Below are 23,790 nucleotides of genomic sequence, written 5' to 3' on the forward strand. Positions count from 1 at the left end.
AAGACTTAGGGACCAAATTTCATTTACCAACTCTAGTCCTAGTGTTGGAACATGTTCAACATGTCAAATAAAGTAAGTACTATTTACTTACTTTACTGTTCACAATGTGCACGAAAGCATGGATGATAACTTGATGAGAAAACTTAGGGACCAAATTTCCATCCCATGTCCTGATATGGGAACATGCTCAGCATGTCAGACAAAGCAAATTCAAAAGTACTATTTTATTATTACCATACTTTATTTATTGTTGACTCTGCATACAAAAGGATGCGTTGAAGCAACAAATGTCTACATCATATCAAGCCAATTTGAAGTGAAGACTTAGGATACAAGTTTCACTTACCAACTCTAATCCTAATGTGGGAACATATTCAACATGTTAGACAAAGTAAGTACTATTTACTTACTTTATTGTTCACAGTGTGCATAAAAGCATGGATGATGATTTGATAAGAAAACTTAGGGACCAAGTTTCCAACCCATGTCCTGGTATAGGAACATACTCAACATGTCAAACAAAGTAAACTCAAAAGTACTATTTTATTAGTACCATACTTTCTTTACTGTTCACTTTACATACAAAATGATGGTTTTGAAGCAATAAATGTCTGCATCATGTCAAATGGTTGATATAAGAAGTATAAGGGTACATGGATCAACAAAAATCAGATGAAGACACGTGTTGATGTTGCATTAAACGCATGGACTGCTATAAAATGTAGTCTTTGTATCATATGCAACTTGTCCCGTTGAAGAATTTCTATGTGCAAATTATTGCAAATCGACACCTTAACCTTTGATGAATATTTGAGTATCTTTTTCTATTATTTCAATATTTCTCTATAAGCAAATTTGTCAGCCAGTCAGGATCAGGTCTTACCTTCTTAGTTTCCAAAACAAATATATAATTCTTTGTTTTTATAAAACATATTAAATTAAAAAGTAAAAATTCATTGTGTTTGTATTCAATCTGCCTTCTATAAACACTTGTAGTATAAGTCATAAACCCATATGAGGAAGTGGCGTTCATCACAAAAATAGTCGTTGCATGAAACAACAAAACAAAGGCCCATGCTTTTTCGGAAGTCTGAGAAAAAATTTCCAACCGTCCAAACTAAAAAGAACATCTGAAAGCATGCATGAAACCTTATAGACATCTAAAAAACCGTTCTCTTAAAAGAACTTTTTAAAAAATGAGTTATGAGACCATTTTAGTTTGAAATACTTGTCAAATACAGAACTCATTAATGTAAACACATATCCTTTGGAATTATTTATTTACGACAAAAAGAAAGTACAATGCCATAAGCTTCTTGTAACATTGCGGTTACACTAAGTTCGAATACTATTTAGCCAAAACATTTTCCAAAATATAATCTCCAAAACAGATACGAGATATAAGTTATAGATTTTCACCAAAAAGTTAAGCTCGGTTCATCCGAATAAAAAAACATGTTAACCCAAAAGTTTAACGAAACTTACAACCAAAAATTTCAATACCAAAAGTCTGGACAAAATATATAACTACCTGAATGTAATAACTACATAAATACAGCCCATGACGAAATATATACATACTAAAATGACGTCCGGGATCTTGAAACATTCTATCAAATCTACATCGCCTTATCTTTATCTTTGTCCGTTACCTTCCATCCTGGAAAAAAATGTTTATTCTAATGGGATAAGTGACAAGGCTTAGTGAGATTATACCGAAGCATATAAATTTGATGTAAAATACAAATATTAACCGAAACAAAATAGAAAGAACCGTTTAACTACAAGTTGAACAGTCAACATACCTTGCCATACGATTCGCAAAAGTAGCATCTATTAAAGTATAACAAACATATCAAAACAGAAGTATCACTATCAAGAGTAAATTATATATGTGCACCACACCCCCTCTTCGTCTACAGGGCCCGTGCAAAGTACTCACACCCGGCTCCTTACCAATCAGGATATGTGAGTACGAAAACCGATATGCCACACCTAACCTCCCTCTTCTTAGGATACGTGGACATACACCACGCTACAGCAATCACCCGAAGTAATACCCGTAGATCATGGTTTACCAAGAAGCCAAAGAAACAGTCTCGGATCCGGACTCGACCTACAACGCGGAATGAACAACAAATACCAATACAAGGCCAGGGGATTCAACATACTAAATAACACATGAAAAATCAGCTGATTTACAGTAAAAAAATCATGTACGTATACTACATATAAGTATAAGTTCGATATAAACTCATAGTGCTTCAATGTAAACAACCGAACGCGGTAATACCCAATTCCAACCAACAATATAATTAGACCTTCACAAGATCCAAATAGCCTTAATATAACCCTTGGAGTAAATATTTCAAGTATCATTAACAAACTATAAACCAATCTCAAGTTATACACTTTTAGACCTTGACTATCCTACTTTCAATTCCCTTGTAGAGCCCTCTCTTCATCCCATATTTTACCCCACTACTCAAAATTAGCCAATTACTTCTAAATATTAAACAAATTATTCCCTTATAGATATCTAATGCAACTGACCTCACATTTTTATGATTTTTCTGTGATTTATTATGTATTTACAACACAACAGCTCAAAGTTGTCAAAACTCAGCTTTACATCACAGTACATGTTGCAGTTTTTACCCATCTAAAATTAAATTTCACATTTTCATGTCTAAATATGAAGTGTAGTTCGTTCTCTTATATTTCTATGGACACTGATCTCATATTCATACGATATTTCTTGAATTTTCTACGAATTTTCAAAGTCAGAACTAGAGATGGCCAAAAACCGGTCCCGGACCGGGTCGGGCCGGTCCAAATCGATCCTAACCTTTCTCATAACCGGCCATAACCGATCTCGGTCGAAATGATAGGACCAGTCAAGGTACTTCATAACCGGTTGTGGGCCGCCGGTCCCGGTCCCAAGCGGTCCCAAAGCGGTCCTTGCATTAAAAAATAAGATTTTTTTTATTTTTTTAATGATATATATTTTTAATACATTATAAAAGTTACAATTGGATCACTCAAATACACTTTAAAAATGCGTTTTAATATAATTAAAATTACGTTTTCTTATAAAAATACATTATAAAATTATTTAAAAATACATTTATTTATAAAATTATTTGAATTTTCGGGCCGGGCCAGGCCTGTCCATAGTCGGTCCCATAACCGGTCTCGGTCGGTCCCGGTCCCACGAAACTACCAAAAATCTCAACCTGTCCCGATTTTCGGTCCCATAACTAGTCCTTCACGGTCCCGGTCCCGGTCGGTCCTTTGTCGGTCCCGGTCCCGGTCCTCCGGCGATCCCGGGCCGGGCCGGACCGATTTGGCCATCTCTATGTAACCACTAACCATACTCTTTCATGACCAATTCACCCATATTATCCATTATAATGTCCAATTCTTTTGTATTTCAATACCATCTTCTGGTTTTCATCTCATATAATACATATTCTTGACAAAACTTCAGAAATTATATCATTATTTAACATATAAACATGATTTCCCACATTAATCATCATTAACATCACTAACAATGCTTAATCTCATGACTTTCTTACTAATACATGCAATTATTTCAAGTTTCTTTTATGGTTAAACTATTATCATCATCAAACAACCTTAATTTAGCATCATCTTTTTATAATCCTTCAAATGCAAACCCTAACCTTCTTGATTATCACTAATTACATTGAATAAACTTGACATTAGAAGCATACCTTTGATAATTATCACATATTCTTCAAAAATCTAACATTTTAATCTCCAAATCATCAAGAATTGAAAGGTTCAAGCCCAAGTGTGTGAAAATCTCACCTTTAGTAGGTGTAGAAGTTTCTTGAACTGAAAATGGTAAAAAAAAAGACCTTAAATCCCGTCTCTTTTTCACTAACACCCGATTCGGGCCTGGTTTGACCCGGGTGGGGGCTCATTTGACCACCAAACGCTAAAAAAAATCATAAATTTTCATTCGGACCTCTGTTTTCAATGAAGCTTTCTCCTATGCGTTCGTAATAAGATAATTTATAACTTTCGACAAAAATATTCCATAAAAGGTCTCTAAAAAAGCAGTTTTACGTATCCATAACTTAGATGTTGACGTTTCTGGCCCTTTTTTTAGCTCCGTTTGACATGAAACTTTTCAAATCCTCTCATATTTTCCTAAAAAGTATAATTCTAAAAATTCAAGCCCAAACTCCTATTACAACCCTCTTCTTTGAGTATAGTTTGCAAATTTACCGAATTAGCAATGTATTTTCATAAAACTCAAACGATTCAACTTTTTCGACTTCCATCACTTCTAACACTTCATAATAACCAACTTAGGAGTGTTCCAAGCTTTACATCATAATTTGGTCCTTTCTATCAAGATTTGGGTTGTTATTTCCCATTTAGGCATTGTACTTACATGTCCATTTTCCAAAATAACAACATACTTTGCATTTTCAACTTTTACACCATCTAATCAACTTATTTCTGAGGTGTTGATAATAGCCACTTGTCCCCAAAATCATCCTACCTATGGGCCATCTTATATACCCTATTACTCAAACTTAGCAAATTCCAACATGTCATTTACACATAAATAGCACATTATCCAAGTATTACACATAATTCTCTTTTAAACACTATATTTAAGAAGGTTTAGAAAGTTGGATGTTACACTTTTTCATGCCTCATAATGTTTTACATATTGTCCCGTGCTAGATTACCAGCTTTGGAAATGCAAATGTTGTGAATTCTCAAATAATAATAAACCTACAATTCACACCAGATAAGTCGTTAATACTAAGAAAGTGTTTGTAAAATCATCAAAACACATAAATGCAACAAGTGCACAAAGAGTCACACATGTTAAGACATAGGATTGTTACATTGGTTCAATCAACCTAACAACCTATTCAACCCAATTAAATGAATCTCTATTTTCAATTTCCTACTTATAGACATCAACATCAAGACTATGATTTGACTTGATTCAGACATTTTTTCTAACAACTACGAGATTTTATTAAAAACTAGCAAGGTGCTAGAACAAACAATTACATATAGAAAATAGCCTGGAGAGGGTTTTGAAGCCAACCCATCCATTTAATTTTAAACGTGTTACTCCTATTATAAACCTAAAAAAGGCCGAGTCACAATCCTATCAAAGATATTCGTCTTCTTTAGCTTGGTTTACCCAAAAATGGTCACGTTCCGGAACGACTATATGTACCAAAGCATATTGAAAAAACAACTGCCTCAAAGCACAAGTTCTCCCCGCTTCAACCGCAAATTAGAAAACCATGTAATGCAAGCCGCATAGGAACTAAACACCGAGATATCCAAATGCCACCATCTACCAATTTGTCTCCAAATCTCCATCACCAAAGAGCATGAGAAAAACAAATGATCTCCTGACTCCGAACCCATATCACATAGAGGACAAAGAAATGAGCCAACATTAATCCCTCTCCTATCCAAATTATCCCGAGTGGCTATCTTATTCAAACCCAAACACCAAATAAAACATTGACCTTAATAGGAACTAATCGGTTCCATCTAATATTTATTGAGTCTACAACCAACAATTTGGAATTAATGTAATTCCTAGTTGAGTCAATGGTAAAAGAACCTAATACATCCAAAGACCACACCCACTGATCCTTCTGATTAGAAACCACAATTGACTGCAAACTTATCCCTCAAGGCAGAAAATTGCGCCAATTCTGATCCTCCCTCATCTCCCTTCGAAACCAAACTAATCGTCATTCATTACCTGCTCTTTGACCGTAACCTCTTTATCAAGCTCCAAAACTCACACTCTCAGGTATTCATTTTTAAAGGCCCACTCCCAACCAAGTAGTATGCCAAAAAGAAGTATTCGAGCCATTTCCTACTTTTTTCTTACAAAAAGACAGAAGATCAACATTTTTACCTTGTATATGGAAAAAGCCTTCAAAATTGCCAGCCATGTTGAGTTTGAACCCACAAAAGACAAAAGTTGATTCAGACATTAAAGGGGGTACATATAAGATTACCCTAATTTTTTCTTTTAAGTATTGTACCTACTAAGTTGGCGTTTGGTTCATTGGAATCCGAGGAAATTTGAAAAAATTGGAATGGTTAATTCCATTGAGCAAATTCCAGTAATATGTTTGGTTCATTCTTTGAGTTTTGGTGAGGAATCTAAATTCCACATATGGTGGAATGTAAATTCCTTGGATTATAGCAAGGAATTGCAATTCATCTATCCCATTTGTTAAGAAAAGCTATTATACTATATATTTACTCCATTCTATTCAATCCCACCATGATGGTTGTCACTACTGTTGCCATCACCACCTTCGTCGCCCTCCCTGCCATCGCCAACACCGTCACTACCATTTTCACCTTCAACCTTCTCCCCCTATTGTCACTACCAACACCGTCGTCACCATTGCTGTCGCCACCACCTCCTATTCACCACAATCATCGCCACCACTGCCACCACCACTACCATTGGCACCGTTACCATATCCACCCCACCACCATTTGTTATTTCAACAAACCAAACAATATATATGTGTGTGTGTGTTTTCATAATAAAATCATTTTATTTTAAATTAAATTAAAAATATGCTTTCTTTTTGGTAAATAAGTGTCATATTTATTTTGTATAGAATTTCATTATAAATGTAACTATTATAAAAAACAAAGATATAAATTTTGACTTATAACTCGTTTATTTTGTCAAATGGTTAATAATACCCTTAATATATTTAAATCATTTCGATAACAATTAACGATAAAACACATGGAAGTTGTTGAGCAAACAAGATTTTTGTTTGGAATGTTTCGATCATTTTTCCAACACATTTTCACATCTATTATTATTAACTAGAAGAGTATTCGTGCAATGTAACGAAATACATCTCGATTTTAATGTTTTATTTTATTATTTGATAATATTTTAAATATTATGAGTAAAAGTAATTTTATTTTACATAAATTCAACATTATAATATTCTAAGACGTAAAGTAGATAATTACATATATTCAGACATTTATAAGTTTATTAAAACAAACAGTCTTATTGATTCTGTTTTCAGATTTGGTACCACATTGTATCAATAAAAAGTGAAATAAGACTTTGGAACCAACACCTCCTAAAAACAAACATCTCAGTATTAAGTTAAATCAAACATTTAGTTAAGTTAATCATCCATTAAACTTGTTAAGTTGAAATCAAAGACACCCCTAAGTTGATTTATGATCGGTATGAGAATAATTTATTTTGAAAGATTTCAAAAATCAACCTAACCATATGAAGATGTGCTCAACAATAGAACCACCATTGTTCAAAACCAAATGTTAAGACCATAGATTAAAACTACCATGTTTAAAATCAGATGTTAAGACCATAGGTTAAAACCACCATGTTCAAAACCAGATGTTAAGACCATAGGTTAAAACCACCATGTTCAAACCAGATGTTAAGACCATAGATTAAAACCACCATGTTCAAAACCAGATGTTAAGACCATAGATCTAATTAAGTCTTCTTCAATATTATATACCTAAATGATATGAAAAATAACTTAAAACTTCGATTAAAGAATAATATAGCAACGCTAAAAAGGTTTGGAAACCAACCACATTTATTTAGACCGTGATACACACTATAAAAGTTCGGTGTGTTTATACCGTAGATATTTGTTGTATTTTCATATTTTTCTTGTAAAGATTATGTATTTTTTTATGTAAATGTTCGTTTTTTTCATGTAAAGGTTCAATGTGTTGCTATGAAAGTTCAGTGTTTTTTGATTTGAAGGTCTCATGTCTTGCCGTGAATGTTTGGCAAGATAATAAAAACTTTTCCAATGGTGTCATAAAAATTGTCGTCTTAAATGATACCAAGTCCGAACAAAGGGTGTTCATGTGTAAAGCCTTAAAATGATATATGGAAAACTTTTTCGTTACCATTCATCAAAGAAATATTTTAAGGATATATTTAAGTATATAACTTTAAATGAAATTCTAATTAAATGACCTTCTGATGAGATTGAACATCTTGTGCGACTGTTATACAAGTTTCTTAAAACCTTAAAGACGTTTCTACAACACAAAAGTCTGCAAGACCTCATGCAATAGAACTCGGGTATCCTTACAAAGGGTATCTAAGGTTTTATTCATTTATGTCAATATCCCTCTCGATTCTTCATTTTAGGATTCCAACTTCAATTTATTCTATAATGGTGCATCTAATACGCATAGGAGACTAGACATGACTGGACAAATGAGATGGAGGTAGATGTGGTATAATAGTACATGATTTTCGGGTTTTAATTTAGCATCAAGTAGTATATTAAAGTTGCATTTGGTATGTTCACAAGACTGAAAGCGCCCGGCCAGGATGGGATATTGGACGAGCTGCGAGTAGAATAGAAGGATGAAAGAATATTGCAAGCCTTTAGGATTTTAGTCGGACATGACTAGTTTAGTAATTTACCAATCCCTCCATCTTACTAATTTATGTTTCACCCATTTCGGTTTTGTCCCCCTCAGTCCCGTCTTGTCCCGATCTAAATATTGCACCAAATGTGAGATAACAAGTTTTCGTTCTATCACATCAAATGCACCTTAAAGAAACACATATCAACAAATTATGATATGATCAAATCAATAGGCATTATTATAACTCATTTGTTGTTTAAAATGATTATATCCAAATAAAAATGTATACTATTGATACATGTACAATTATAGTTTTTAAATTGGTGAAAATATGAGGAAATAATAACTAGAAAACAAATAATAGTGGAGTTACTATTGGTAGGGGCACAAACCAAGCATTGGTTCCAAACCAGCCAATTGGTGTTGAAGGAACCTATAAACTGATTCAGTTGTTGTGGCAGCTATTCTGATGACAACACCAACTCCCTACACAACAGTTGTACAAACAACAAATATATATGGATCAAATTCAGAGTATGAATTATGAATTAAGTTGTATGTATGGACTAAGCTAAATTATTGTTTGTTTATTGTATTGTAGATTGATGCTTAGTAGATATGATTGCATTCCAAATTCTAAGCAATGCTTTCTTTGGCAGTGTCTAAGTTATTATTAGGTAACCGTGGGTATCCAAGGCGGGGCTAGCTTGCGGACACCTCCACCAATCCCATGGGTCCCTCAAGATAACAACAAAGAAAATCCCCAGTGGCCTAGAGCTCAAAACCCTGGGGAGACTCAAACTGGCTAACTATGGAAGGAGCCCAAGGCCTAGCCTTTGTTTGCCGGTTAAGTTACATAAAGAAGAAAATGGTAAATACCTTTGGACCAAAGGGGTTACAAGAAGCGATAAGGGATGGTTTTGTATATCTGTCACTATTACATGCTTTCGTGCGTGATGGCATGTGTAATTGCTCCATCATCATCTTCTTCACATCTTCTTGAACTTGGTCTTGTATGTGCTTCAACTTGGGCCTAAAAACAGAATCATACAAAACCTGATTTTTATAGCTTCATATTATTATAAGAACGCAAATAGAGATGCACAAAAAGCCCGAAAAAGCCTAGGCTCTTTTCTTTGCTTTCTGAACACGGTGCATCTCTAAAAGCAAACACAAGAATAGTATCTCAAATGTCAAAAAAATTATGGGTTCAATGCATAGGATCCTACCCCAGTAGAATAACCATTGCAATTACTTGGTAACACTGCATCCGTTCAGCAATACTCGTAGCACTTTCGTGCTCAAGTAGTACCTGCATTGACATGAACCGTTATACAAAATGGTATGAGAAAATTCAGGACTTCCCAACATCGAATAACAAGTTAAGCGACTTCAATGAACATATGGCATTGTACTATGAGAATGATCTATTTGGCCACTTTACGTTATGTTTCTATCAACTTCTTCACATGAGTCCTTTCCAGCCAAAAATGGGGGAAATCACCAAACTAGCTAATTTTGCCTAAAAACTCACCAAATAGGCATTTCTTAAACATTATCACGAAATAGCAGGTAAATCCGCAAATCTCTGCAAATATCGCCCAGAAAGCAAATCTGCAGCTTTTCGGCCAAAAATGTCTGAAAAATTAGATCTGCAAATTTGCTAAGCCAATTTGTGGATTTACCGTCTATTTGGTGCATTTTTTAGCAAAAAATGGCTTGATTAGTGATTTTCCCAAAAAGAAAGTAACTAAGGAGTTTTTTTACCAAATGCTTACCAGGTAAGCGCACACAGTAAGCACTTACAGGCAAGAGTCACCACCCTCATTTACCTTATCAGGTAACATTCTCGGCCATCAAATGGATTGATGGAAGCGTCTCTTATCTGGTAAGCACCAACCAGGTCAGAGTCTTCTCCCCCTCTTACCGGGTAAGATTCTCGGTCTTTCTCATACTCACTCGGTAAAGTAAGTGATGCATGGTAAGCATTTGGTAAACGGCCCACTAAATCGGTTGAGCTTTATTAAAGTAATCTTACACTAATGCTCACCAAGGACAAATCTGTGAAGAACTGTCCATTATTTAATAGGCAGTGGGACCAGTAGGTACAGAGTGACAGTAACATAAGATAAAAATGTCCACAAAAGATGAATCTAACAGCAGAATGCCCAAAAACAGTTTACTCAATAATCAATAGTAAAAGGGTTGAAGAAACAATTTTCCATACAAAATATGAAGCAATCACTGGCCTAAAACAAGAAGATTGAAGAGAAAACATACTGTATCAAGAAACAAAGGTTTGCTTTCCAAATATATATGGTTGGTGCTCTTATAAAGTCCGAAATCCCATTTTTCTCCACTTTCGTGACGCCCGCTAGTGATCCAATCAACAAGAAGTAAGCTTGAGCCAGACACGATTCTGAACACTTGCTTTTGGGAGTACCTTGCGGTAGAAAAACAAGTCACTGGATCTGGAATGACAACCATAAGGGCATCATTCCCTATTCTTGCCTACTACATTGAAAATAACAGCCTTGTTAACAAATTTTCACAAGGGAAAAATAGTGAAAGCAAAGATCGTATTATTTTAAACCATTAAACTTTGTTCTATGTTTTGTGGGTCCCTTTTCGATTCTTCTCAACATCTCGTTGGTGAGAACCATTCTCAACATTCTCTAAGATTATTAATAAGAGTTTTCAGTGTCAACATCAACTATGATCATATGTTAAAATTGATATTTTGAAGCAATTTTGCTTCTCATATGTTACCGATTTCGACTTTACACTTGATGTCCGTATGATGTAATGAAATTATGTCCATCAATAAATACCGGTATTTCAAACATTTTAGAATGCAGGTGTGTGAAAATAATAATTGAACTCGTCATTGTAATAAACGCACTTCGTCCCATTAAAATTGAAATGTTTGGCTAGTCAAGTGGTTTAATAGAATCATGACCATCGATTGAACGTCTAAAATACCCTTCATGGCTTCACTAATAATAAAAGACATGAATCTGCTAAACCAAAATCAATAGCATCAACGTAAGGAAGAAATTGGACAAATAGGTAACTTTAGCTTAAAGCTTAGCCAATAGAAAATGATGTTCTTTCATGGGAGGGGAGTACAATGTAGATAAATATATAGAACTAACATGTACCAATTCTAGAAGTTTCAGGGCACAAGTTAAAAACTTTTCACTTTCTTACCTCCATTGTTTGCTTAGAACACTTCAAGGCAACCGATTTGTACACCTATACATCCATTTGAAATTCATTAGAGATTGAGGAAATACCAATCAACATCATTTGAGCAATCTAGCAAAGTCAATAACATATCACACCAACAAAAGCTCCTTGTATTTCAAAACGGATTTTGTCTTTGACTTATGTGGTCAAAGTCTACACAACTATTTTTCAAAATACAAACATGAAAATAATGATAGTTTTAAGACACCATACTTGCTTATTACTACTGACTACCTTCGATATGATTGGGTGCTTGGTCAGTTGGTTGGGGGTATTAGGGTGTGAAAAATGAGAAAGGAAATGGGAATGACTAACGATGTTTGCTTAAATATAATGCAATAAGTGATTCTTAAAAGTGAGTAATCATCCATACGCTACTAAACATTTTGTTCAGACTATACCCAAATAACGTCATTTGGGTCGATTGTAACTGAAAAAGGTGTCCACAGAAGTTGTCAGGTCATTCCTTATCATAAGCACATTTCCATCAAAGCGCCTTTGGCCTAACAGATCCAAGCCTTTGGTTTCGAAGGTGGTCAGGGGTTCAAACCTCACCATAAGTGAGAATAGTGTGTGAGTTTATTTGTTTTAAATATTATAAACTTCAAAAAAAACATTCTTAATGCAGTTCTGGGAGTAACTAATATCTATGTTGCAAGAATATGTTTACTGGGGTTTGGGGATTCCAAAAAAGGGAGATACCAAAAATTGTCCATTCCGTATCCATGTTCAGATACTACTAGTTTAGAAACATGGTCAAAGATGCACAGGGTGCGTCACCCCAACCCAAAAGAACAGAATACAAAATTCCACAAATGGTGAAGGACTCAATGGTCACTTCTCATAAAGGAATAACTTTTACAAATGTGGCCCACTACTACTCAATACCATTAATAATCAGTAACCATCAAAATATACAACTAGTAACCATCAATAATCATCTCAATGAATGAGACATCAAAAACGGAATTGTTGTAATTTTTACAAACTACGGTGAGTAAAGCATAAAAGCAAACACATGGTATGCTATCAAATATCTAAGAAGGAGATCGACCTTAGTAGATGCCTGAGTTGTCAAAACAGCAGTGCATCCATCATCAATGGTTAGGTCAAACGAAATACAATCGCCCTAAATCACACATCATACAGTGTAAGAAAAATCAATCAGATACAATACAAAACAATCAATTTTTACTAAACCCTAATCATCGATTAAACGGAATGCTTACAGAAACAATACCACCACCATAAGTGAGAGCGTAGATCCAAACCGCATCAGCTTCGGATCGCCCTGCCTACAATATCAAATAAAATCTGTATGAAAGCTGAAGTGTAGAAGAATTTAATATTGAAATGGATTGGGTTTAATGGTTTACCTTAGTGGGAACGATGAACTTGAGAGGATACTGAGAGAAGCATCGAGTTACGGTTGACTTGCCGTCTACTCTCGCCACCACTAACTTGCCGGTTTCCATCTTCACCATCAATTATGCCTTCCTAGTCCCAAAAATAGATTTTCACAATTATTAAAACATAAATGCGTAATTATCATTAGTTTTTTAGAATATCTTCCATTAGATTTCTACAAATCGGAGAATTTGGATTTTGATTAATTTTTGAATGAATTACATATTTGGTCCGTTGTGAATACCTTTTTTTTAGTTTTCATCCCTCGAGATCATAAAATGCATCGGTGGTCCAAAATTATGCTTCAGAGCCCAAATAAGTCCCTCAAATTAACTTCGTTAGTCTAGACTCCATCACATCTCTTTCTTCCTAATTTCATGAACCAAAATTTATGAAATTTAGATTTAACAAAATTCAGGCCATATTTAAATAAATTCAAATTAAATTTGAACACATATCCAAATACAAAATAAATAATAATTCTATAGAACATCCACAAATCAATCCTTGAATCAAATCCAAACATAGAATTGTGATTAAAAATCTCAATCACAAATCTAAACACAAAATCGATAATTTAAGAACATTGAAACCCTAATTCACAAACTAAATCTATAATAAAAGCAAACAAGAAAAACCCTAAAATCAAAAATAAATCAGAATCTAAATCTAGATAAAAACAAGAAAAACCATTGTTTGAATCCATTGAAGCCCACAGACGTATCAAGGATGATGCACAATCTGTTGGATTCGTTCTTCATATTCATTTGTTTTCCACTTGTGTAGGACTTCATCTACGTTCGTTATCCATTGTTGTGTTCTTCAAAACCATAGATTTATTAGGACTTATATTCACTTTATCAAAACATAAACATAAACGATACATGTATGGATTATAAATAATAATGAATTGAACGTTGAGTCGAGATTTAGATCTCTCTCCTTAAGACAAAATCGTCTCGTATTTGCTAACGGAATCAAATGATGATATGTCTCCTAGCAGTGGCGGACACAGTGGGTAAGGGGGGGGGGGGAGGAACCCCAGTCAAAAAGTTAAAAAAAATTACCTAGGTTAAAATTTAGGATTTTACATTAGTACCTTTCACATCCCCCATTAGATTTTTACAGGGGTCCCGAACTAGTTGCCCGTGATTTCAAATTTCACGGTCCCCATTCCGGCACTATTCTCCGGCAGACCGCATACCAGGTTTCTTTTTGATTTACTGCTTCATTTCTCCATTTCTGCTTAGTGCTTAGTGCTTCATTTCTTCGAGTTCGAGCCATTCAGCACAACAGGCGACAACACCATTCATTTTTGATTTTTGCTTACTACTTCTGCTTACTGCTTTTGCTTACTGCTTCTGCTTACTGCTTTGAGTGCTTTCCATTTTTAGTCTTCTTCTGCTCTCCATTTTTTAGTCGAGCAACAACAAAAGTGCAAAAAAAATCAAGATTTTTGCTTACTGCTTGTCTTGTCTACTTAAGCTTTTGGTTTTCATTTACTGCTACTGCTTACAGCTTACTGCTTTCCATTTTTTTAGTCTGCTTATGCTTTCCATTTTTTAGTCGAGCAAAAACAAAAGTGCAAAACAATCAAGATTTTTGCTTACTGCTTGTCTGCTTAAGCTTTTGGTTTTGGTTTACTGCTTCTACTGTAGCTCTGCTTACATCTTACTACAAAATACAAATAATATAGCAACAAAAAATCAAAAGAGTAGTCACAGAAGAGTAGTTAAAGATAACCATAATAGAATATCATATGCCATTGTGGCATTGTGGAATCCCATTAAATGTGAAGTAAATTCTAGATAATTGCCCAGCAGCCCAATACTACATCCATATGATCCATATACTTTAAAAGATATTTGAAGACCTTAGATGAAAACAAATGTTATCACTTACTTTTTGGTTTACTGCTTTCTGCTTCTGTTTACTCCATTTCTGCTTACTTTTTGGCTTCTGCTTTTTAAGTTTTTGCCTTGTGCAGGTCTGCTTCATTAGAGAAAATTGGGGTTTTTTAAGCTTTTGGTAAACTGTAAATAGTAGGTAGACAATTGAGGCTTTTTAAGCTTTTAGTAAACTATTAAATATTAATATGAGTAGGTAGAGTGGACAAATATTAATATTTAATAGATGCTCATTTGCTATTTAATTTGTATTTGTAATTTCCATCCCCATGTTCATATAAGACTTCCTTTGTTTCTATTTAATTTGTGTATATATATATATATATATATATATATGATGTATTTGTCCCCTTGTTTTTGCTAGAAGATGGAAAGATTTCTGAAAAGAAAGGCATCAACGTTCGATAATAGTGGAGAACTTTTAAGTGGAAACAACTTGGGCAATGATCTTCCCTCGATGCCTAGGGAAGTTGATTTGAATAATATTCCATCGGATTCAGCTGAAAGGAAAAGAATTTTACAATACCACCCTAATCAAATAGATGAAATCAGACGAAACTATTTGATTAAAGGACCGTGTCAACCACGTGGTCACGACTTTCCAAGAATAAATTGTTGGGAACAAGGCAAGACGTTTTAACCCGGCTTGGTTTGATCAATACGGTAATTGGTTGGAGTATAGTTTAAAAGTAGATCAAGCTTTTTGCTTATATTGTTACTTATTTAGAGATCAATGTGGTGGACAAGGTGGGAGTGATGCTTTTTTAACCGAAGACTTTAGTAGTTGGAATAAAACCGAGAGATTGACTACTCATTTGGGCCACATTAATAGTTTCCACAATAGAGTTGTTAAGAAATGTAAGGACCTAATGAGACATGGTCAATCAATTGTCGTCGCCTTTACATAAACAAAGTGATATTCAGAAGAATGAATCTTGTATCCAGTTGAATGCTTCTGTTGATACTGCTAGATTTTTGTTGAATGGTGCATTACCTTTTCGTGGTCATGATGAGTCAGAAACGTCTCTTCATAGGGGAAATTTCTTAGAATTAATAAAATTAATCCGGGATCAAAATGAGGCTGTCGGTAAAGTTATATTAGAAAAATGCTCCTGGGAATAATCTAATGGTGGTGCCAAGTATTCAAAAAGATATCGTTCACTGCTTTGCATAAGCGGTACTCAGAACATATTTTCCAAGAGATTAGTGATGATGTGTTTTCCTTATTAGTTGACGAGTCAAGTAACATATCTAAAAAGGAACAAATGACCGTGGTTTTGCGATATGTTACATATAGGATTGTTAAGGAAAGATTTATTGGTCTTGTACATGTAAAGGACACAAATGCTTTATCTCTTAAATTTGCGATTGAATTCTTATTTGTTGAACATGATTTGAGTTTGAAAAAAGTTAGGGGCTAAGGTTATAATGGAGCAAGCAATATGTGTGGCCAATTCAATGGTTTGAAAGCTTTAATCATGAGAGAAAATAGCTCAACATATTATGTTCATTGTTTTGCTCACCAACTTCAGTTAGTTGTTGTGACAATTGCACATAAACACATCAAGACTGGAAAATTCTTTGACATGATAGCATTTGTGATGAATGTGGTTTGTGCTTCTTGTAAGCGAACATATATGGTTCGAGAAAGTCAAAAGGAGAAAGTACAAGAAGTTATTGGTAGCGGTGAAACTGAAACAGGTAGTGGGTTTAATCAAGAGCTTTCTCTTGGAAGACCTGGAGATACACGATGGGTTTCATACTACAAAACACTTGAGCGTTTGGTTGATTTGTTTCCATCTTTTATTGAGGTGCTTCAGTATGTTGAAGATGTGTGCGAGAATCCTTACAGCCAACGTCAAACAAATGGTCTTTAAACATATTTCCAATCGTTTGATAGTGTGTTTTATTTGCACTTGATGTTGCATATTTTGGGGGTCACAGAATCTTTGTCACAGGCTCTTCAGAAAAAAGATCAAGACATCTTGAATGTTGTTTCATCGGTGAAGTCAACTAAGTGACAATTGCAACAATTTAGAGTTGATGGATTTTATCGGCTTCCTGAGAAGATCTATTCTTTTTGCAAAAAACACAACATCGAAACAGTAAACATGGAGGAAGTTTATGTCAATCCAAAAAATCGAAGACACAAGACAAATATCACATATCGACATTATTACGAGTACAAATGTTTTAACAAGGTTACGGATATGCAAATTCAAGAGTTTGGTGACATATTTGATGAGGTAAGTTCCGAATTGCTCACTTGTATGGCCGCTTTGGATCCTCATTACTCATTTTGTGACTTAGACCCATCAAAATTACCAAGGTTAACAGAGTTTTATCCTAATGATTTTAGCAATGAACAAAGAACTATTCTTGAGCACCAACTTCAACTATACATTGACAATGTCCAACATGATGAATTATTTGCTAATATGAAATGTATATCCGAGCTTGGTAGAGTGATGATTGAAACAAGGAAACATCTTGTGTTTCCTTTGGTTTATCGATTATTGAAGCTTGCATTAGTTTTGCATGTTGCAACCGCAACAGTCGAGAGATGCTTTTCTATAATGAAGCTTGTGAAGCTAGCTTTGTGCAATCGAATTTGTGACGATTTTTTGAATGCGTGTCATTTGTGCCGTAGAAAAAGAAGTACTTGCTAAGGTTACAAATCAAGATGTAATGACTCATTTTCAAATGATGAAAACTCGTAGAAATCAACTTATGTAATCACGTATTATTAATTATAATGATTGATGTGTTGGTACTTCTTAGTTTAAGTGACCCCAATGTATAAACTTCCTGGATCCGCCACTGTCTCCCAGGATACAACAACGTATATGTACCTTCGTCAATGGCAGCACCTATATGTGAAGTCCTTCGAACTTGATTATGTGCAACTCTCCTTTCACAATAGGACAACAACCAAAACAGAATGCAGAAATGCAGAGAAGAGAATGATGTGTACAAAATGGAGGGAAAAACACACACAATTAAGGAGGGAAAATGCAGTATAAATAGGTGCCAAAACAGTTAAAAAGAAACTGACACAAAAACTGTCAACCAAAAGAAAACTATTAACCAACCAAAACTAAAATAATTTCCATTTAAATTAAAAAAAAATATCCAACAATCCCCCATATAAATGGAAATTACAAAGAAAACTAAAGACACTACTACAAAAGGAGAGCACAATGGAAAAATTCTGCTTTGGGAATGGTAGCAATTTTTCAGCCTTGAACCAACCTTAGGTAGCGTTTGGTACGCAGACTAGATGGGACAGGATGGAACGGGACAGGACGGGAGAGAACGGGACGGGACAAGACTAATTGTCTGTCCTATGTCTGGTACGACTAGGACAGAACATGACAAAACTATTAAAATAACCATATTACCCCTAAATGTTGTTCAATGCTATTTTATATCAATGTTATTTTAAATAATTGTTACATTGGGCTACCCATAGTAATCATCCAAATAACGAACAAAAGCTAAAAGTACAAACAGGCTTCAACATGCCGAATTTTTTTTTTATCAAAAGTTAAATAAGAAATTATTGAGAAGTTAAATCAGAATTAAGCAATTTAAGTCACAAAGTTAAAATCCTTTACAATTTCAAGAAGATTGAATTGGCATTTTGGCAGCGTCATTGACTAACAAGAATAACTGATGATTCAACCAAAAAAAACTTCAGGAAATACAAGAAGAAAAGTCAAAAATAAAAGGGTAACATAGTCATTTTATATTTAGTCTCATGTTGTTCCACCTTTTTTGGTGGAACAAAAATTATCAAGTTTTGTCCCATGAAATTTAAAAATAGTCTCATCTTGTCCTATGCATTTTCTGTCCATGGCATGCCAAACATGGGACTATTTTTTTTGTTCCGTCCCGTCCCTTGTCGTCTGCATACCAAACACACCCTTAGTGAATAATCATCGGATTTACTCGGCTAGGTAGTGATCAAGATGTCTTGAACTAGCCAGACTTCAAAGTAAATCTAGACAACAACTATCACAGAAAACATCTCCTCACATATTGAGTTCTATGGTTGTGTTCATTTCGGCCATGAACAACCCTGATTATTCATGAGTGGACTTAGAGAATGTAGCCCCTTCTCATTCTCCTAGAAACGCCTCATTTAACACTCATTAGGCGATTTCCCATAAGGAGTATTCCTGCTATACCCCACTTATATTTCAAAACTGTAAGAATCGTTAAAAGCTTAGTTTATCCTCGCCATCCAGGTAACACTGTTTATCATCCTAAGAATGGGTGAGAGATTTAAATCTCACAATGTTCTCATCGATTCAACTCGATTCGGTTGTCCCTTGGAACCTATTTCTTGGGATTTCCAATCTATTAGGTAGGGTTGCCATCAAGTTTCATCTTTCGTCGTAGGCTTTAAACCCATTCCTCTTGATGATTTGACAACTTTTTCATGTGACAAACCTTTTGTAAACGGATCCGCTAGATTGTCAGCTGACTTAACATAGCCAATAGAAATAATTCCATTTGTGAGTAGTTGTGTTATTATTAATCTCTCATCGACTCTCATGATTACTTCATTCACACGATTCTCTCTTTATATCAAAATAACACATCTTTCTTGTTATGAACTAAAAAAATTCTTACTTTTTATAAAAAATTATCAATCGTAGTTTCTATACTTTTGCTTTCAAATGACCTATAAGAAGTACGTAAATTTAAGTACTCTCTTATATATCTATAATAAAAATAAATAAGATTTATTTCCTCAATAAATTATTAGCATTTCTTGTTCTCAACTTTATGCTAATGATAAACATTTATTGAATTTTTTTTCGTACTTACCGGAGGGTCACTACAAGAAAACTGAGCTTTGATGATGCGCCTTTTAGCGATGACATGTTTCCGCCATAAGTTATAGTGACGACATGTTATTATATACTATTTCTGATGATAAATGGACTTTTAGCGACGGCAAAAGTCGTTGCTCAAAGTCTTGTTTCTTGCCGTGGGCCTGTTTTTACGTTCATTCAGGGTCTATAAAATGCCAGAAACAGAAACAGGACTGTTTATGGAGGGGTTGGGCTTGCTGGCGCCTGAAAAATGTCAAGCAAGTGGATGGTGGTTACAACACCTGAAAAACATCAGCAGGCGACTGGTGGATGGAGGGGTTACCACACCTGTGATAAGGAAGAAGATGGTGGGTGTGCCTGAGATTTTTAGTTTAAAAAACATGAAGAGATATCTATGTATAATGTTGGTGATTGGTTTTCTTGGTTTAGGTTTGATGATAAAGATGCATATATTATGGATGGTGACGTGTTGGTGGTTTTTTATTTTATTTTAAAAAATTCAACAGATTTGTACTTTAAGCACCAAGCACTTGCACCTACAAGTAAACATACCAAAAAAAAGGATGAAAGGACCAAATTGTCCCTCATGTAAGGGACACGACTGGGTTAACGGAGCTCAGACTAACAGAGTTAATGGGAGGAACTTTTCTGGGCTTCAAAACACGATTTTTGGACCACTAGTGTAGTTTATGATTTCAAGGGACGAAAATCGAAAAGAGGTATTCATAAGAGACCAAATATGTAACTCACACTTAATTTTTATTCCAACATATTTTTTAGTGATAGAAACATGACAAATACTCTATAGTTTTTTTAAGATAAATTATCAAATTTTGAAATATGTAAACAAGCTTAGAGATTCCAATATTAATTATATTATTAAATTATTCAAATAATTTAATAAAAATATTAATATTTTCTTATCGGCACATTAAATTTCAATGTCTTTATGATCAAAGTGACGGTCATATTTGGTGGCTTAGTGATGATCAAGGTTTTGCGCGCAGTGAAGTACATTAAGGATTTGGTTAACTTTACATCTTATGTTCCTTTGACACGTATTGTGCCCCTAGTTTGGAGCAAGCTCGTTTCTTCCAAAATTTGTATACTCATTTGTCATTCTATCAGATAGGGTCGACTTTCACTCGATGTTGTGCCTTTGGTGCAAGGTGGACCATTGCTTTGCAGAGTGCTCTTTGATCTTGGAGTTATGGACAGAATTATGAAGTGGTGGGGTTTCCATCCACGGGTTACTGTTTCAGTTTCAGACGTTTGGACTTCATTTGAGTCGTTTTCTGCGTCATCCCCAGTGAGTAAGTTGTGGTCATCCACAGTTTGGATCTCCCTTTGGAGCTCTCGTAATAAGCTTATGTTGGGCAGTCTACGTTGGGTGGTGACTTATCGATCAATATTCACTTGCCTCATTCTGATGATTGTCTCATCGGGTTAAAGTTTTCTTTGGGTCTTGGACGTTGTGGTGTTGTGCCTCAGCTGTCTGTTTTTGTTAGCGGGTTATGGTCAGTTTTTGTTTTTTTCCGTTCGTCGCTTTTGTCGTGTTAGGTGTCCAGCGTTGGTTTTGCTGGGTTTCGGTTGTGACCTCCCTCCTTTCTATGCCTTGTAGATGGTAGGTTGGTTTCCACTTGGTCGGGCTTGTGTTGTTTGTTTTTGTTTGGTTTTAATATATTGTTGTCTTAAAAAAACAATCAATATCTTTAATTAGTCGAAAAGTGTTAAAATGTAATTATTTTTGTAAATAATGAGTTTTAGAGACCGTTCCAAATTTAAAGATTCCTAGACACTCTCTCATTTTTCTTTTATCTATTTTAGAGAACATTTTAGCATAGATCTTGTAGCTTCTAAATCATTAAAATCTCTATTTTACTATTGTCGTGTATAATTTTACTAAATAGAATATCAAATATCAAAAGATCCAGTTCCAACAATTACTGTATTTTAACGATTCCAGTATTAATTATATTGTTAAAATCTTATATGAACTCATCATCGGGAATACACGTTTAGAAAAACCTTTACAAACTATGGGTTTGAAGATTAAATTGAGATGTTTAGACGGATGAAAAACTTATTATTAGACTCTATAGTTGTTACTCGTCGTGTCAACTGGCCCTTGAAAACCTAGTTTGACCAATGTGGTTAATACATTTTATAAAAGATCATGTTCGGTTACTGCAAGGTAGAGATCGAATTTCGAGTGACGATTTTGTCGGAGGAAAATCCAATTCTAGTATTGTTTGGTCCAAAAAAAGTTTGATCTAACACGATAAAAAATATTGGTCTGGGCTTTATACGGTTTAAATACTTTTTCTGGTTTAGATTAGTTTAGACTTTATTTATTATGGAAAAAAATTGGTCCAACTTTCTTCATTTTGAAAAAGTACTGATAATTTAGATTAATGACGTCATGAGCTGAGGTGTAGTCCAATCCATTGATTCTCAATCCAATTCCAGATGCCTATCTTTATTGGAGGAGGCATTTTATTTATGGTTATTATAATTTTGATATTTTTGTTGTTTTAGCCACAATAATTATGTGTCTAAAATTAAGTTTAATAATGTTGATTCTTAAAATTGTAATAATCATTTTGATTAATGAATTTAGGAGGCTTTGCATTTGAAATCCATTCCAATCCCATGTTTGGTTTACTGAATTGTCCGGATTTGAAATTCCTAGAATTTAATTGAAATCTTTCAAATATAGGATTTTGAAATCTTTAGGGAGTGCTCGTGATTTCACGGGATCTCGTAGGTTTGTATGCAATAAGGTTTTAAAACATGATAAAAATATTTGTTTTGTAATAATCTATTAATAAAAATGTAATTCAATTATTTTTATAAATTTTTCTATTTTTTATATATAAATAACAAAATCCAATTCCATTCCAAATTCTATAAACCAAACACCCCAGTGATTTCAAATTCATTCCAATCTAAATCCCTTTAAATCAAATCCATCCATGAAATCTAAATCATTCAAAAACAATCATGCAAACCAAGCGGATACTAAGGGTCCGTTTGGTTTGCAAGAATGAAATGGATTTGGAGGGATTTGCATTTCAAATCCATTCCAATCCTGTGTTTGGTTTACCGGATTGTTTGGATTTGAAATCCTTAAACATAAGATTTTAAGATCCCATAGGAGTGGTTGAGATTTCATGGGATTTCGTAGGATTTCTATATAATAATGTTTAAAAACATGTTTTAAACACTTGTTTTCTAATAATTCATTAACAAAAGGTAATTTAATATTTTTATAATTATTGGTAATTTGTTTTATAAATTATTTATAAAATATGGAATTCCATTCCATTCCAAATCCATCAAACCAAACATATCAAAGATTTCAAATCCTTCCAAATCCAAATCCTTCCAAGTCCAAATCTTTCTATGAAATCCAAATCCCTCAAAACCATTCCATCAAAGCAAACGTCCCCTTGTTTGTCTTCATGTAATTGACAAGACAGGGAGGGAACAAGAATATTTTTATTCATTGACCAGTTTTTTTCTTTTTTTCAGTTTAAAGAAACATATTATCATATTAGGACTAGTTTTGGCCTAGTTCAAAATGTTCATCATACCGGGTTGCTCCTACCCCGTTCGAGTAACTCTTTGTGTTGAATGCACTAGATGCAATCTTAATGTTCTTTCACTTAAAAAAGCATAGCTCCAACGACTTTGTGTCAATAGTACTATCTTGATGCATCAAAATCATGCCATTATGGCGCAACATCTTCGAATTTCTTTCTAGAATTACTTCTAGCTCTTCAATGCAACTGTTATCTGCATCTACGTAGATCTCCTAGAGAGGAATTATACTTTCTTCTTCCACCAAACACTTATGCAAGTAGCAAACATGGAAAGTATTATGCATTCCAGCCATCTTGGATGGTAACTCCAATTTGTAGACTTGGAGTGCCACTCTACTC

The 23,790-nt window shown here is 34.3% G+C and overlaps 1 protein-coding gene and 1 pseudogene across 1 annotated transcript; one reads left to right on the forward strand and one right to left on the reverse strand.

Annotated features, from left to right (window-relative positions):
* Nucleotides 1-8,657: 8,657 nt before the first annotated feature.
* LOC112513568 (urease accessory protein D) lies at nt 8,658-13,263 on the reverse strand. Its single transcript, XM_025119870.1, has 8 exons — nt 13,065-13,263; nt 12,918-12,983; nt 12,743-12,817; nt 11,650-11,694; nt 10,720-10,950; nt 9,669-9,751; nt 9,319-9,472; nt 8,658-8,925 (listed from the first exon to the last, which is right to left on the reverse strand). The coding sequence occupies exons 1-8, from the start codon at nt 13,170-13,172 to the stop codon at nt 8,812-8,814; spliced, it is 876 nt and encodes a 291-aa protein (XP_024975638.1). The 5' UTR covers nt 13,173-13,263; the 3' UTR covers nt 8,658-8,811.
* A 2,106-nt stretch (nt 13,264-15,369) lies between these two features.
* Nucleotides 15,370-17,738, forward strand: LOC112512870 (annotated as a pseudogene).
* Nucleotides 17,739-23,790: the final 6,052 nt, after the last annotated feature.

This window comes from Cynara cardunculus (assembly GCF_001531365.2).
Source record: "Cynara cardunculus var. scolymus isolate 2C chromosome LG 5, CcrdV1, whole genome shotgun sequence".
NCBI classification, from domain to species: domain Eukaryota; kingdom Viridiplantae; phylum Streptophyta; class Magnoliopsida; order Asterales; family Asteraceae; genus Cynara; species Cynara cardunculus.

What these genes read in the sequence shown, in the direction of transcription:
- LOC112513568 (XM_025119870.1), bottom strand. Translation starts at nt 13,172, where the DNA reads ATGGTGAAGATGGAAACCGGCAAGTTAGTGGTGGCGAGAGTAGACGGC. An exon ending in AGTTCATCGTTCCCACTAAG is followed by an intron (nt 12,984 to 13,064) that starts GTAAACCATTAA and finishes TTGATATTGTAG; the next exon opens with GCAGGGCGATCCGAAGCTGA. An exon ending in ATGGTGGTGGTATTGTTTCT is followed by an intron (nt 12,818 to 12,917) that starts GTAAGCATTCCG and finishes TGTGTGATTTAG; the next exon opens with GGCGATTGTATTTCGTTTGA.